Genomic DNA, 13,677 nt, shown 5'->3' with positions numbered 1-13,677 from the left:
CTCATTACCCCCCCAGAACAGAGGTTCTCAACCCAGATTCTGCGGAACCCCCCCCCCCCCCCCCCCCCCCCGCTGGTTTTGATTGCAACTGAGCTCTTAATTACTGAACCAGACCCTTCCTTGAATTGATCACTTGCTTCATTGATTGTTTTCAGCTCTGAAGCAGTTCCGGAGTTCAAGTTAGACGTAGCATTTTATAACTTGAACTCTGCAACGGTTTAAGAGCTGAAAACAATTTAAAAAAGGTCTGACTGCAGCAAACAATGAGTTTCAATTAAGAGTCTGGTGAACTGAGAGATCAGCTGGAACGAAAGCCGGCAGACACAGAGGGTTCCTCCAGGACCGGGGTTTGGGAACCCCAGAAGGGACAGAGAAGGACATCGAGGCTGAACCTTGGACTCAATGAAGCGTAGAAAGAGAAGGGAAAGAGGAGACTCAATTGACGTCTTTAACGTCACGAATGTTCTAGATCAGTGCTGGTCCTGGAGATCCACAATCCATCGGGTTTTAAAGGTCACCCTTAATCATCAATATCTAAAAGACCCAAACACTCTGCAGCTCTCTCTGGGCCAGACCTGGGCACCCCCTTGGTCCAGATAAACCCACAGACTTGAAGTTTAGCACAGAGAGAAGATGAGGGCAGAAACGGGAGCCGAGTGAAGTTTAGAACAACAAATTAACTAGAACACCTCCAGATGTCACTGATATCCTTTATCTGCCCGCTTGCATGAAAGCACCTCTGGGTGTGAGAATTTCAATTTCCACTCAGTAATCAGGAATACAGAAACACACTCGCGTGTGAAAATGTCAGACCGTTTTGTAATCAGGCGTCTTAAACAGCTTCTGAAAAGCCTCCTGCGTTTGATCGCGTTTGGCTCCGTGTTCCTTTTCTCTCACTGTTTGAAATGGATTGCATGTGTGGTCTATTAAAGCCATCTTCTTGACACAGTACTGTAGTTCTGTGTGTGTGACATTTTAATAATGGAATCAAGAAATGAAAAGGTAACATTTCAAGCAATTGATCCTGCGAGTATGCACAGACTTCAGAGTCCATTTCTGGTAACCCAGCCTGCCTCAGCTGATTATATTTCCTTGACAGCTGTAGTTTAATGTCACTGCAAACCCTGCATGCTAATCGCTTCTGGAATTGCAGACAGAGTGACAAAACGACCAGTGGAAAATTGTTTGGGAAAATACCGTATCGTGTTGCCGCCAGCGCTCTTCTCGTGTTACGATGAGAGGAGTGACGTCAATCAGGTGCCACAAGAACGTTCCCCAATAAATGCAAAGTCTTCAATTCTCCAGGAGTAAAAGGGTTAATTTATACTGGAATGTACAGCTTTGTTCTATCTGAGACAAGAGTACGATCATTCTGCAGTTTTGTAAACTGAAACCATATGATAGAATTCTTTTTTTGAAAAAAAAAAAAATTATCTTTATACAGAACATGTAGAATAGAAAAAAAAAAACACGCTTTCCTGTTACACACTTTGAATTGCAAAACTAGAGTTTAATGACATTGTAGGATGCGATGTGAGAGTCAGTAAAGTTAGACTGATGCATGATTTGAACAGGGTAAGGAAAATATTCTCTCATTTACACTCAGGTAAACACATCTGTTTAAAAACCAAAAAAACATCTTGACAATTGAATGAAAACATTACACTACAAAAGATTTACAAGTGAGTAGTTTTGAGATACTGTATTTACAGTATAATAGTAAATCTCAAAAAACTACTCACTTCTAAATCTTTTGTAGTCATTTTTGTATTACTTTAGTATAAATACATGTTAATTTGGATTCATATGTTGTTTTTTTCTGACTTTATGTGAAATAAAAGACACACATTAGCCCGTTTTCCCATTGGAAATAGTGATATTTTGAAATATCATTGTCCTGGTAACAAAAGCAAAGTTTGTGGGGAATAATAGCCATTTTCTATACTTTTGAGGCATAAGCAATAAGGAAATAACACTTACTACCCAGGAACAAATATATATATATATATATATATATATATATATATATATATATATAGTATATATATATATATATATAGTATATTATATGTTAGTTACACAGTGTAATAAGTAGTTTGTGGATTTGTTAATACTGTGCTGCCACCTGCTGGTGACGTTTTGCAATTGCAATCCCGGTGTGTTTTCGTGTGCTGTAGGCTTCTGCGACCGTGTTGTGATTTTGTTAGCTTTATGTCAACTGATACATTCTACAGTGTTCAGTCTTATAAAATGACAAGAATAATTATCTTTCTCTCTCTATAATTTCTCTCTATTTATATATCTCTACCCAGCATCCTATGTTGAGGACAGGCCAGTTAGATGCTGTGTTCCTGATATCAGAGCGGTGAAATTTTCACACCGACTATGAAGCTCAACACACAGAAAATGGAGCAACTTTATCAAAATCCCCCTCCTGCGGTTCCCTTGTGTCTTGTTCCGTCTCTGTCTCCGTCCGTCTGGTGTCAAACTCCAGTCCTCGAGGGTCGTGGTGTCTTCCGTTCCTACTTAAACTCTCAATTAACTGCTCTGATCTTATTATATGTTCAACTGGACATATTTCATATTTTTACGGTTCATGAAGATGAAGACTTCAAAAAAGGCTGCACGACCTATAAGACATTGATAAAACATCTGTTCCAATTAATCGAAATAATAATTAGACAAATTAAGTAAACCGAGAGCTCGGGGGAGGAACGGAAGCCAGAAGACACTGCACCCCACCCCCGCTGCTATAGGCAAGGCCAGTGTTGACTGGAAGAGAATCTGATTTTTCATCAGTGAATGTTTACAGCAGAGCATCACAAACCGGGACCCCCCCGTGTCTGCCGTTTTTAGTTCAAACTAAGCTCTTAATTACTGAACCCTTAATCGAACTAAGACTTAAAATTAGACCTTTTTTCACTGTTTTCAGCTCTTAAAACAAACACAGTTTGAGGTTCCAAGTTAACCATTATAAACGTTTTACAAGTACCTTGAAATCCATAACTGATTTTAAGATCTGGGAACAATTAAAAAAAAAAAAAAGGTTTAATTCAGCAAATGATTATTATAGTTCAATTAAAGGCTTAATTAAACACTTACAGTGAAAACCATAAAAAAAACACGACCTGATATACAGCGAACAAGAACGAGAGACCAACTTCTTCTAATAGATTCCCAAATTTAAACGTGCGTCTGATCTTCCCCTTCTCCCTTTCCCCCTTCCCTCTCCGTCAGTGCCTTCAAGATTCTGCTCAGCGATGAATTTAACAAGCCGCTGTGTTTAGTTGAACAAGCCATTCAGAAGTGATTCCATCTTCAAAATAATCCTGCATACAAACACACACACACACACACACAGCACAAATACACAATGTTTCATGTCAATTTACAATCCAGTTTATTAATCATTTAGCAGACACTTTGATCCAAAGTCACTTACAGAGATTAGGAGGGTGAACTCTGCATCAACCGCTGCTGCTGCTGCAGAGTCTCTTCCAATAGGACCTCGTTTGTTTGGCGTCTCATCCGAAGGACGGAGCACAAGGAGGTTCAGTGACTCGCTCAGGGTCTCTCACACACACACAGCGAGTCAGGGGCTGCTGCAGAGTCTCTTCCAATAGGACCTCGTTTGTTTGGCGTCTCATGCGAAGGACGGAGCACAAGGAGGTTCAGTGACTTGCTCAGGGTCTCTCACACACACACACAGCGAGTCAGGGGCTGCTGCAGAGTCTCTTCCAATAGGACCTCGTTTGTTTGGCGTCTCATGCGAAGGACGGAGCACAAGGAGGGTCAGTGACTCGCTCAGGGTCTCGCACACACAGCCGGGTGATTTGAACCTCCTGGTGTCAAGACTCCTTTTCTTTAATTTCTGGACCCCCCCCGCCCCCTGCCTGAAACCTGGAGAAGCTCATAAAAACTGTACAAAGTTGTTGTGAAGTTATATTAGGAAAGAAGGTTATTAGCACCTCCGGTGGGGGGCGGGGGGGGAGGAGGCAAACTCAGCTCCTGGAGGTTTGATTAATTGGAACAAAACAGAACCCTTCTCTCCCAGGCTTCACAATGTTTCACAGTTGACTTTTTTTTTTTTCAAAAAAAAAAAAATGATATAACGTGTCCCACTGAAAAAATAAATTAAATCAATGAAAATCCACAGCTTAAGTCTGAATGAAATACCGAGACTAGTCAGAAACAAAACAAGAAGTGAGGATCCGCCACAGAGCTGCATCGACTTCACCAAATACTGGAATAGGCAGGAATCTCCAACAACAACAGACTAGTCTCTTATCCAACCTCTAGTCAATTCTTTACCTGTCCGATCAGTTTCCACCACGCCGCTTCACAAAATCACGGACAACAGCCCCATCCAGGGGCCTCTTCCTCACTCCGCCCCCCCGTTCTCACTCTCCCCCTCCTTCTTCCCTCGCTCGTGGTTCTGCACGTGGAACCGCAGCGCCCCCAGGTGGCTGAAACTCCTCCCACACTCCGCGCAGTCGTACGGGGTCTCCCCGGAGTGAATCCTCTGGTGGGACCGGAAATGTGACAGGAGCCGGAACCCGTTGCCGCACACCTCGCACCGGAACGGGGCCTCGCTCCTGTGAACCTTCCTGTGGCCCTCCAGGGCCTCCTGATCCGCGAAGGCCCGGCCGCACTTGTCGCACCTGTGGGGGGCCTCCCGGAGGTGCGTTCGCTTGTGGTAGTTGAAAGTGGACAGGTGGCGGAACCGCTTCCCGCATTCCTGGCACCAGTACGGCTTCTGCACTGTGTGGACCCTCCCGTGCGATTTCAGCAGCTCCCGGTTCCAGAACCGCTTCCCGCAGACGACGCACTCATACCCGCCGGCCCCGGGCTCTCGGTGAGCCCCGGCGACGTGCCTCTCCAGCCCGTCCGGGCGGCGGAAATTCTTCCCGCAGATCTGGCAGGAGAAGGGCGTCTCGTCCTCGTCGACGCACTGGTGGGAGTTCAGGTTCCCCTTGAAGCGAAAGCGAAGCCCGCACCCTCCGCACGAGTACGGCTTCTCGCCCGTGTGGATCCGACGGTGCTGCCGCAGGTTCCCCGAGTCCGTGAAGTTCTTCCCGCAGTCGGGGCAGGGGTAGGAGGGGGCACGGATCCGGGGGTGCAAGGTGTCCTGGTGTCGGTGCAGACTGCTCATCCGGGAAAAGGAGTTCCCGCAGTGAGTGCAGATGTAAGAACTTTTCGCGCGACGGCCTTCCTCGTCTGCATCTGACCCCTCCACAGAAGAGGAGGGTAAGACTCCTGGGGCTGGGGCTGGGGCTGGGGCTGGGGCTGGGGTCAAGGTTGAAGGTGTAGCGGATTTGGGGAGCTGGTTCCGGTAAGCCATCACGAGGTCCAGCCCGCCGATTCGAGGCCGGTTTGCCTGTTGCACAGACGCAGTCGAAGGGTCTTCCTCCAAATGCAAAGCAGCGTTCGGGAGACCGACCGCCGCCGCCTCGCCCCGGCTGCTGTCCCGGCTGCCAGCTTGCGTCGCACCCCCCTGCTGCGTGACGACTCTCCCCCCGGGGTTCTGCTCACTGCTGATGTTAACGCGAACCAAGCCACCTGGTTCCTCATTCGGCAGTGCCAGTACGGGAACCAACCGGATTCCGGTCCGCTGCCCCGTAGGACTCCGCGGGTCCACCGCTCGAGTACAGTTCTGGTTCTGCGGCGCCGGTCGGGTTTGAAAGCTCACCACCCCACCTTTAGCGGTCAGCGGTCCGGGAGCCACCAGCCTGACCTCTTTGTTCTGCATTTGGACCAGCCTGATCGGCAGGTGTTTTGTCTGCACAGCGGGGTTCTGCCGACCGGCCAGCCGGACTTCCCTGTTCTGTATTTGGACCAGCCTGATCGGTCCGGGAAGGGACGAGGGTGCGAGGGGAACGCCGACCAATCGGAGGCCAGAGTTTTGTGGCGGCTGCAGGCTGTCAGACACCGGCGGGTTTTCTGCAGCAAGATAAATCTTCTGGGCGATTTGCTGCAGCAGAGGGAGTTGAGGGTTCAGCTGCCCGCGCGTGGGCTCTTCACCGGCCGTCCCGGATCTTAAAGGATCCCGCTCCGTGTTTGAAAGAGGGTTAGGTACGGGGTCCGGACTGGGACCCTCATCCGCTGTCAGGAAAAAAAAAAAACAACAAACGAGAGGTTTAGGAGGAGACGCAAATCCTAATCCTAAAACAAACCCTACACAAAATTCCTACAAAGGACAGAAACAGGAATGGGATCAAACTGCTGTGCAGCAGGAGTCTCATTCCCATCCCTGCACTGTAACTGCAGTTTAATATCACTAGACTGGGCTGGAATTACATTGTAACTGCAGTTTAATATCACTAGACTGGGCTGGAATTACATTGTAACTGCAGTTTAATATCACTGGACTGGAATTACATTGTAACTGCAGTTTAATATCACTAGACTGGACTGGAATTACATTGTAACTGCAGTTTAATATCACTGGACTGGACTGGAATTACATTGTAACTGCAGTTTAATATCACTAGACTGGACTGGAATTACATTGTAACTGCAGTTTAATATCACTAGACTGGACTGGAATTACATTGTAACTGCAGTTTAATATCACTAGACTGGACTGGAATTACATTGTAACTGCAGTTTAATATCACTGGACTGGACTGGAATTACATTGTAACTGCAGTTTAATATCACTAGACTGGACTGGAATTACATTGTAACTGCAGTTTAATATCACTAGACTGGGCTGGAATTACATTGTAACTGCAGTTTAATATCACTAGACTGGACTGGAATTACATTGTAACTGCAGTTTAATATTACTAGACTGGACTGGAATTACATTGAGGGGGGCTGGGAATCAGCAACTCCTATTGCACAGCGTGTCACCCAGTCACCCAGTCCAGGTTTTACTACCAGCTTGATTAGCCCCAGTGTGTCTAGGTAACAAGCTCAGGTGTGTCTTATTAAACTCCTAGTGAAAACAGGAACGGATCACACTGCTGTACAGCGGGAGTCTGATTCCCATCCTTGCAGACAGACAGACTCCCTGATCGATGCCTCACCTCTCAAATCCTCCGAATGTCTTTTGCATCCCCCCGCCTCCTCCTGGGTCACGTGATCGATGGACACTTCTATTTCCTCTTCTTTCACCTGTACCACATCCACGTCAAACAAACCCTCTGCGATCTGGTCCGGGTCCAGCCGGGGGATGTCCTGCTTGTTGTCCTCCAGTTCCATGTCCCCCTGGACACCCGTCCCCTCTTCATCATTATCATTATCATTATTATTATCATCATCTGCTACTGTGCGATTTAAAAAAAAAAAAAAAAAAAATAGTTTTCAGGACAAATCTCTGATGTTATGCTGACCTCTTGTGGGAAGAGGTTGTATTACAATGAAAATTTATATTTATTTATTTATTTATTTTCCAGACCCCTGCTTTCTCCCAGGCGCACAGGTGTAACAGGGCAGCGCAGACAGGGTTACAATGCAGGCTTCATATTTAAACACAGTGCAGCACAGACAGGGTTACAATGCAAGCTTCATATTTAAACACAGGGCAGTTTACAGTAAGCGCTGATAATAACAACACTGCTAGAATCCAATATGAACTAGGATGCTGTGTATAATAATAACACTGCTAGAATACAATATGAACTAGGATGCTGTGTATAATAATAACACTGCTAGAATACAATATGAACTAGGATGCTGTGTATAATAATAACACTGCTAGAATACAATATGAACTAGGATGCTGTGTATAATAATAACACTGCTAGAATCCAATATGAACTAGGATGCCGTGTATAATAATAACACTGCTAGAATCCAATATGAACTAGGATGCCGTGTATAATAATAACACTGCTAGAATCCAATATGAACTAGGATGCTGTGTATAATAATAACACTGCTAGAATACAATATGAACTAGGATGCTGTGTATAATAATAACACTGCTAGAATCCAATATGAACTAGGATGCTGTGTATAATAATAACACTGCTAGAATACAATATGAACTAGGATGCTGTGTATAATAATAACACTGCTAGAATACAATATGAACTAGGATGCTGTGTATAATAATAACACTGCTAGAATCCAATATGAACTAGGATGCTGTGTATAATAATAACACTGCTAGAATCCAATATGAACTAGGATGCTGTGTATAATAATAACACTGCTAGAATACAATATGAACTAGGATGCTGTGTATAATAACAACACTGCTAGAATCCAATATGAACTAGGATGCTGTGTATAATAATAACACTGCTAGAATACAATATGAACTAGGATGCCGTGTATAATAATAACACTGCTAGAATACAATATGAACTAGGATGCTGTGTATAATAATAACACTGCTAGAATACAATATGAACTAGGATGCTGTGTATAATAATAACACTGCTAGAATCCAATATGAACTAGGATGCTGTGTATAATAATAACACTGCTAGAATACAATATGAACTAGGATGCTGTGTATGCAAGTTAGCATCTACAGCGAGTTATAACTGCAGTGACATATACAGCTGCAGTGCAATAGTGCTGGATAGCGCGTCAGCTGAGGATCCAGTGACAAGGCGCTGAGGTCAGGCGAGTCCAGCGCAGACCAGGAGGGGGCGAACAAGTGATCCACCAGCGCAGTCTGAACAGGGGGGTCCTGCGGAGCTACAGCGCTGTGTGGCTCTGTGTGTGTGTGGGCTTGCTGGTTGCGTGTCTCTGTGGCTGTCTCTCTCTGTCTCCCTCGGCACTCTGTTGTGTTGTGTGTGCTGTGTGTGTGTCTGTGCTCCTCACTGTGTGTGTGTGTGTGTGTCTGTGGCTCTCTCTCTCACTGTGTGTGTGTGTCTGTGTGTGGTTGAGTGTTCTGTGGTGTGGCCTTCTCACTGTTGGTGGGTGTGTGTCTGTGGCAGCCTCTCTCACTCCTCCTGTGTGTGTGTCTGTGTGTGTCTTGGCTCTCTCTGTCTGTGTGTGTGTGTGTGTGTGTGTGTGTGTGTGTGTGTGTCTGTGTGTGTGTGTGTGTGTGTGTGTGTCTGTGGCTCTCTCTCACTGTGTGTGTGTGTGTGTGTGTCTGTCTGTCTGTGTGTGTGTCTCAGTGTGTGTGTGTGTGTGTGTGTGTGTCTGTCTGTGTGTGTGGTGTCTGTGTGGTGTGTGTTTTGGCTCTCTCTCTCTCACTGTGTGTGTGTGTGCTGGGCTCTCACTCTCACTGTTGTGTGTGTGTGTTGTGTGTCTGTGGGTATGTGGCTCACTGTGTGTGTGTGTGTGTGTGTGTGGTTGAGTGTCTGTGTGTGTGTGTGGCTCTCTCTCTCACTGTGTGTGTGTGTGTCCTCTCTCTCTCTCTGTGTGTGTGTGTGTGTGTGTGTGTGGCTCTCTCTCTCACTGTGTGTGTGTGTGTGTGTCTCTGTGTCGTCTGTGTGTGTGTGTGTGTGTGTGTGTGGCTCTCTCTCTCTGTGTGTGTGTGTGTGTGTGTGTGTGTGTGGCTCCTCACTGTGGTCCTCACACACACTCAACACCGGGGTGTGTGGGTGGTCCTGTGGGCTCTCTCTCACTGTGTGTGTGTTGTGTCACTGTGTGTGTGTGTGTTTGTGTGTGTCACTGTGATTGTGTGGTTCTGTCCTGTGAGAGTGGTTGAGTGTGTGTGTGTCACACATCCAGACACACCACTCCTCGACTGTGTGTGGTGTCTGTCTCTGGTGTGGTTGTCTGTGTGTGTGTGTGTCTGTCTGTGTGTGTGTGTGTCTGTGTGTGTGTGTGGCTCTCTCTCTCTCTCAACTGTTTGTGTGGAACTGTGTGGGTGGCTGTCTCAGACACACCACCGTGTCTAGTGATGTGCCACTCAGACGTCACACGTCTCCTGCTCTGTCTGGTACATGTCTGTCTGTGTGGTTGAGTGTCTGTGGCTCTCTCTCTCTCACTGTGTGTGTGTGTGTGTGTGTGTGTGTGTGTGTGTGTGTGTGTCTGTGTGTGAGGGGGGACCACACGGTCACAGACTGAACAAATAATGTACTTGATTCACTGCAATTAGAAAAAGCACAAAGACTTACAAACACATCATGAAACAGGTACAGCAAGGGGCGGCATTAGAAGTGACCAGAACACACTGAGAGTTCAGGTAAAGGGATCAAAAAACAGTCTCTCAATCTCCAATTAAAACAACAATAATCAATCCCCAGTCCTATTTAAACAGACACCGTCGATCAAAGATTTGTAAGCCGCGGTATTCTGTTAAAACGCGCTTCCGGTTTTCAGCCGGGCCACAAAAGATTTTCCAGGAAGTTTCCTTTTTATTTGTTAAATAAAACTGACTTCAAAACGAAGGCAATTTAACACTCAGAACAATTCATATTATGTCTAGGATATGCACTTTACTAAGACTTTACTACTACTACTAATAATAATAATAATAATAATAATAATAAAGAAGGCAGCAGGAAACAAAGCCGGATATGACGCGCCCAAGTTCCTTTAAACCGTGATTCAGCACAAAGAACCAGGAAGCAATGGTCGGGCATTGAGTGGAAACGTCGTCAAAAGACGACAACAATAAAAACAACAATAACCATTATTTAAAAAACAACAACAACAACAACAACAACAACACACACCGTTCACTTCTGCCGGCAGGCGGCGCGCTTTCTCCCGCCACGCCTCGATTCGAGAGAAAACATCCAGAAACTGTCTGAAGCAATCCAGGCAGGCGAAGCTGGACAGCCCCCCGCCTCCCAGCTCCACGCCGACCCGGCTGAGCTCCCGGCTCAGCTGCAGCCCCTTGGCTTCTCCCCTCTCGCAGGCTCTGAAGAGGTGCACCCGGCTCAAGAGCCTCCCGCAGCCGGGCTGGCGGAGCGATCCGTGGCACAGCCTGCAGAAACCGTCCGCCATGGCACGACCGCTCCTGTTGCAGCTTCGCTTTTTTTGTTTGTTTTTTTTTTCTTCCGAGCCGCCGTAGCCGCCTTGTGATTGGGTCAATTCCCAAACGAGGCTACCTGCGCCGTGCCAGCTGAGTTGGTTTTGATTGGTTCTTCTAAGGGGAGGGGGATTGGGGGAACGAAGAAGCGTGACGTCTCGGATTGGTTGAAGGCGTGGGGATCGGGACTTCTGATTCGCTAAGGGTTTTCAAACCAAAAAAAAAAAAAAAAAAAAAAAGGGGCGGGTCCTCGGGAAGGCACCGGGGCTTTTTGATTGGTTAAATATTCGGCTTTTTGATTGGTTAAATATTAAATATTCAGTGATGTGATTGGCTGATCAGCTTGACATTGGTTTTCTAGAGAGAGGATGAGAGGATGAGAGGATGAGAGGATGAGAGGATGAGAGGATGAGAGGATGAGGGAGGGGGGGGGGGGCTAAACACGTGACTAACACACACAAAGCCAAGGGAAAAAAAAAACAGTTGTTGTTGTCATCGCATTGTAGTTTGAATCCAGTTCTGCTTTCACTAGGAGTTTAATGATAAGACACACCTGAGCTTGTTGCCTAGACACACTGGGGCTGATCAAGCTGGTAGTAAAACCTGGACTGGATCACACTGCTGTTATGTATCGCTATGGAAAGTGCTAGATCTATCTATCTATACATATCTATCTATCTGTCTATCTATTGTAGTTTGCTGTGTGGTCCAGTGGTGAATGAAACGGGCTTTTAACCAGCAGGACCCCACGTACAAATCCCAGCTTAGCTATTGACTCGCTGTGTGTGTGAGAAGTGACTCTGCAGCTCACACACCCTCGTCTCGTATCTGGTAAAGCGCTTTGTGATGGTGGTCCACTATGAAAGGCGCTATATAAATATTATTATTTTGATCCGGTGGTTTGATTTCATCAGCACAACAAATCAAAACTACAGCAGCAGCGACAGGGTGCTCTAACAGATGTGCGCCCTGCTGTGCATCTGTCCGTATGTACGTGTGTATATCCCACACTGATAACAGGAGAATTGTCAACAGCACAGCTCTTAAACGCTGCGAAGTGGAATTGAAAGCCCTGGGGGGGGGGTTATGGTTTATGACTGGTTTATGCTGGAAACATCTTGGGCTGATTTATTAGTCCATTAGAGCTTAGATTGCTGTCTCTGTTTGACTACTTTAAAGGGAAGCACACCCCCCCCCCCCCCCCCCACAACCCTGCTACTGCTTGAAAATATATTTTTCTTCTTCTGCTCGATATTATTGTGTGCTTTCCATATTAGCTGAAGGGTTTGGAGAGTTATTAAATTGCCTTGCGTGAGCACTTTAAAGGGGTCGACCGTTACTGTATTATTATTATTATTATTAATTTAATTATATTATATTATATTATTATTATTATTATTATTATTATTTATTCTGCAGATGCTTTTATCCAAAGCGACTTGCAGAGACTAGGGGGGTGAACTCTGCATCATCAACAACTGCTGCTGCTGCTGCAGAGTCTCTTCCAATAGGACCTCGTTTGTTTGATGTCTCAATTTTGGTGCGTCTCATCCGAAGGAACGGATGCACAGGAGGGGTTCAGTGACTGACGCTCAGGTCGTCTCACACACACACCAGTGAGTCATGGGGCTGCTGCAGAGTCCTTTTCCAATCGCCTCGTTTGTTTTGGCGTCCGTCCAAAGGACAATGACGGAGTGGGGGCCAAGGAGGCTTTCACTGTCACAGTCAGTGATCAGTCAGAGCTCTGCGAGGAGTCCCAAACTGTCCAATAGGACAGTTTTGTTTGGCTCTCATGCGAAGGCCAGGACACAAGGGAGAGTTCAGGGCTGCTGCGGAGTCACTTCCAATAGGACCTCGTTTGTTTGGCGTCTCATGCGAAGGACGGAGCACAAGGAGGTTCAGTGACTTGCTCAGGGTCTCTCACACACACACAGTGAGTCAGTGTGAGCCGGGGGATTTGAACCTCCTGGTATCAAGACCACCTTCTCTTTAACTGCTGGACCAGCCAGCCTCCTGCAGGGTCACTTCCAGTAGGATCTCGTTTGTTTCTCCTTCAAATAAAAAAAGTCAAAGTTAATTAAAGACACGGGAGTCGAGGCTTTGACAGCGTGGCCCGATGAGAAGTCTCATTGTGACGTGACGTGATGTTTTTGATTGACAGTTTCAGAAATACTGAAACGGAACACTCCGCGTGATATTTACAATATTACAATAGTTTCTTTGTAGATTGTCTTCCCGCTGATTTGGGGCTACTCAATATAAGCGGGGGGGGGGGGGGGGGGGGGGGGTGGATTTGCCAAGCAACCAAAAGGAAGTCAGGTAGCCAAAGTCCGGTTTTTTGTCCCCTCAGATCCGCTGGAGCATGAAAACCAATGGAGCACGCTTGGCTGACTTTCATCCCGAGACGTTTTTATTAACAGAAAACTAACGAGCTAAAATCCATTTGAGTGCCGGTCTGTTCCGCTCTATGTTTTATTCAATACCTCGCTTCCCAGAATTGACTTGGCAGAATTGCCATCTGTTTGGAAAAAGGCCCGAAAAAAACCCAGCCATTAATAAATAAGGGTGGCTTGCTTGCTTTTTGTTTTTCATTAACCTAAACTCGCCCTTCCCGCAATAGAGGAGGTTTGTATACAGAAAGAGTTGGGTAATATTATACTGATAGGTGTGTTAAAGCATAGGGAAGCATTGTAAAGCACAAGTAGGTTTGGTAAAGCATAGGGAAGCATTGTAAAGCATAGGGAAGCATTGTAAAGCACAGAGAGGTCTGATAAAGCATAGGGAAGCAT

The 13,677-nt window shown here is 46.1% G+C and overlaps 1 protein-coding gene across 2 annotated transcripts; it reads right to left on the bottom strand.

Moving 5' to 3' along the window:
- Positions 1-3,771: 3,771 nt before the first annotated feature.
- Positions 3,772-11,140, bottom strand: LOC121302438 (zinc finger protein 74-like). 2 transcript variants are annotated; one of them, XM_041232418.1, is made up of 3 exons: positions 10,590-11,140; positions 7,032-7,271; positions 3,772-6,102 (listed from the first exon to the last, which is right to left on the bottom strand). In XM_041232418.1, exons 1-3 carry the CDS (start codon positions 10,861-10,863, stop codon positions 4,382-4,384), a joined length of 2,235 nt encoding a protein of 744 aa, XP_041088352.1. In that variant the 5' UTR covers positions 10,864-11,140; the 3' UTR covers positions 3,772-4,381. The 2 variants fall into 2 exon arrangements, with proteins under 2 accessions (XP_041088352.1, XP_041088354.1); XM_041232420.1 differs by having other exon boundaries at positions 7,032-7,268.
- Between the last annotated feature and the right edge of the window lie 2,537 nt (positions 11,141-13,677).

This window comes from Polyodon spathula, chromosome 29 (assembly GCF_017654505.1).
Source record: "Polyodon spathula isolate WHYD16114869_AA chromosome 29, ASM1765450v1, whole genome shotgun sequence".
Classification (NCBI taxonomy): Eukaryota; Metazoa; Chordata; class Actinopteri; order Acipenseriformes; family Polyodontidae; genus Polyodon; species Polyodon spathula.
Note: the sequence above shows the minus strand (reverse complement) of the source record. Positions and strands in the feature narration are given on the sequence as shown.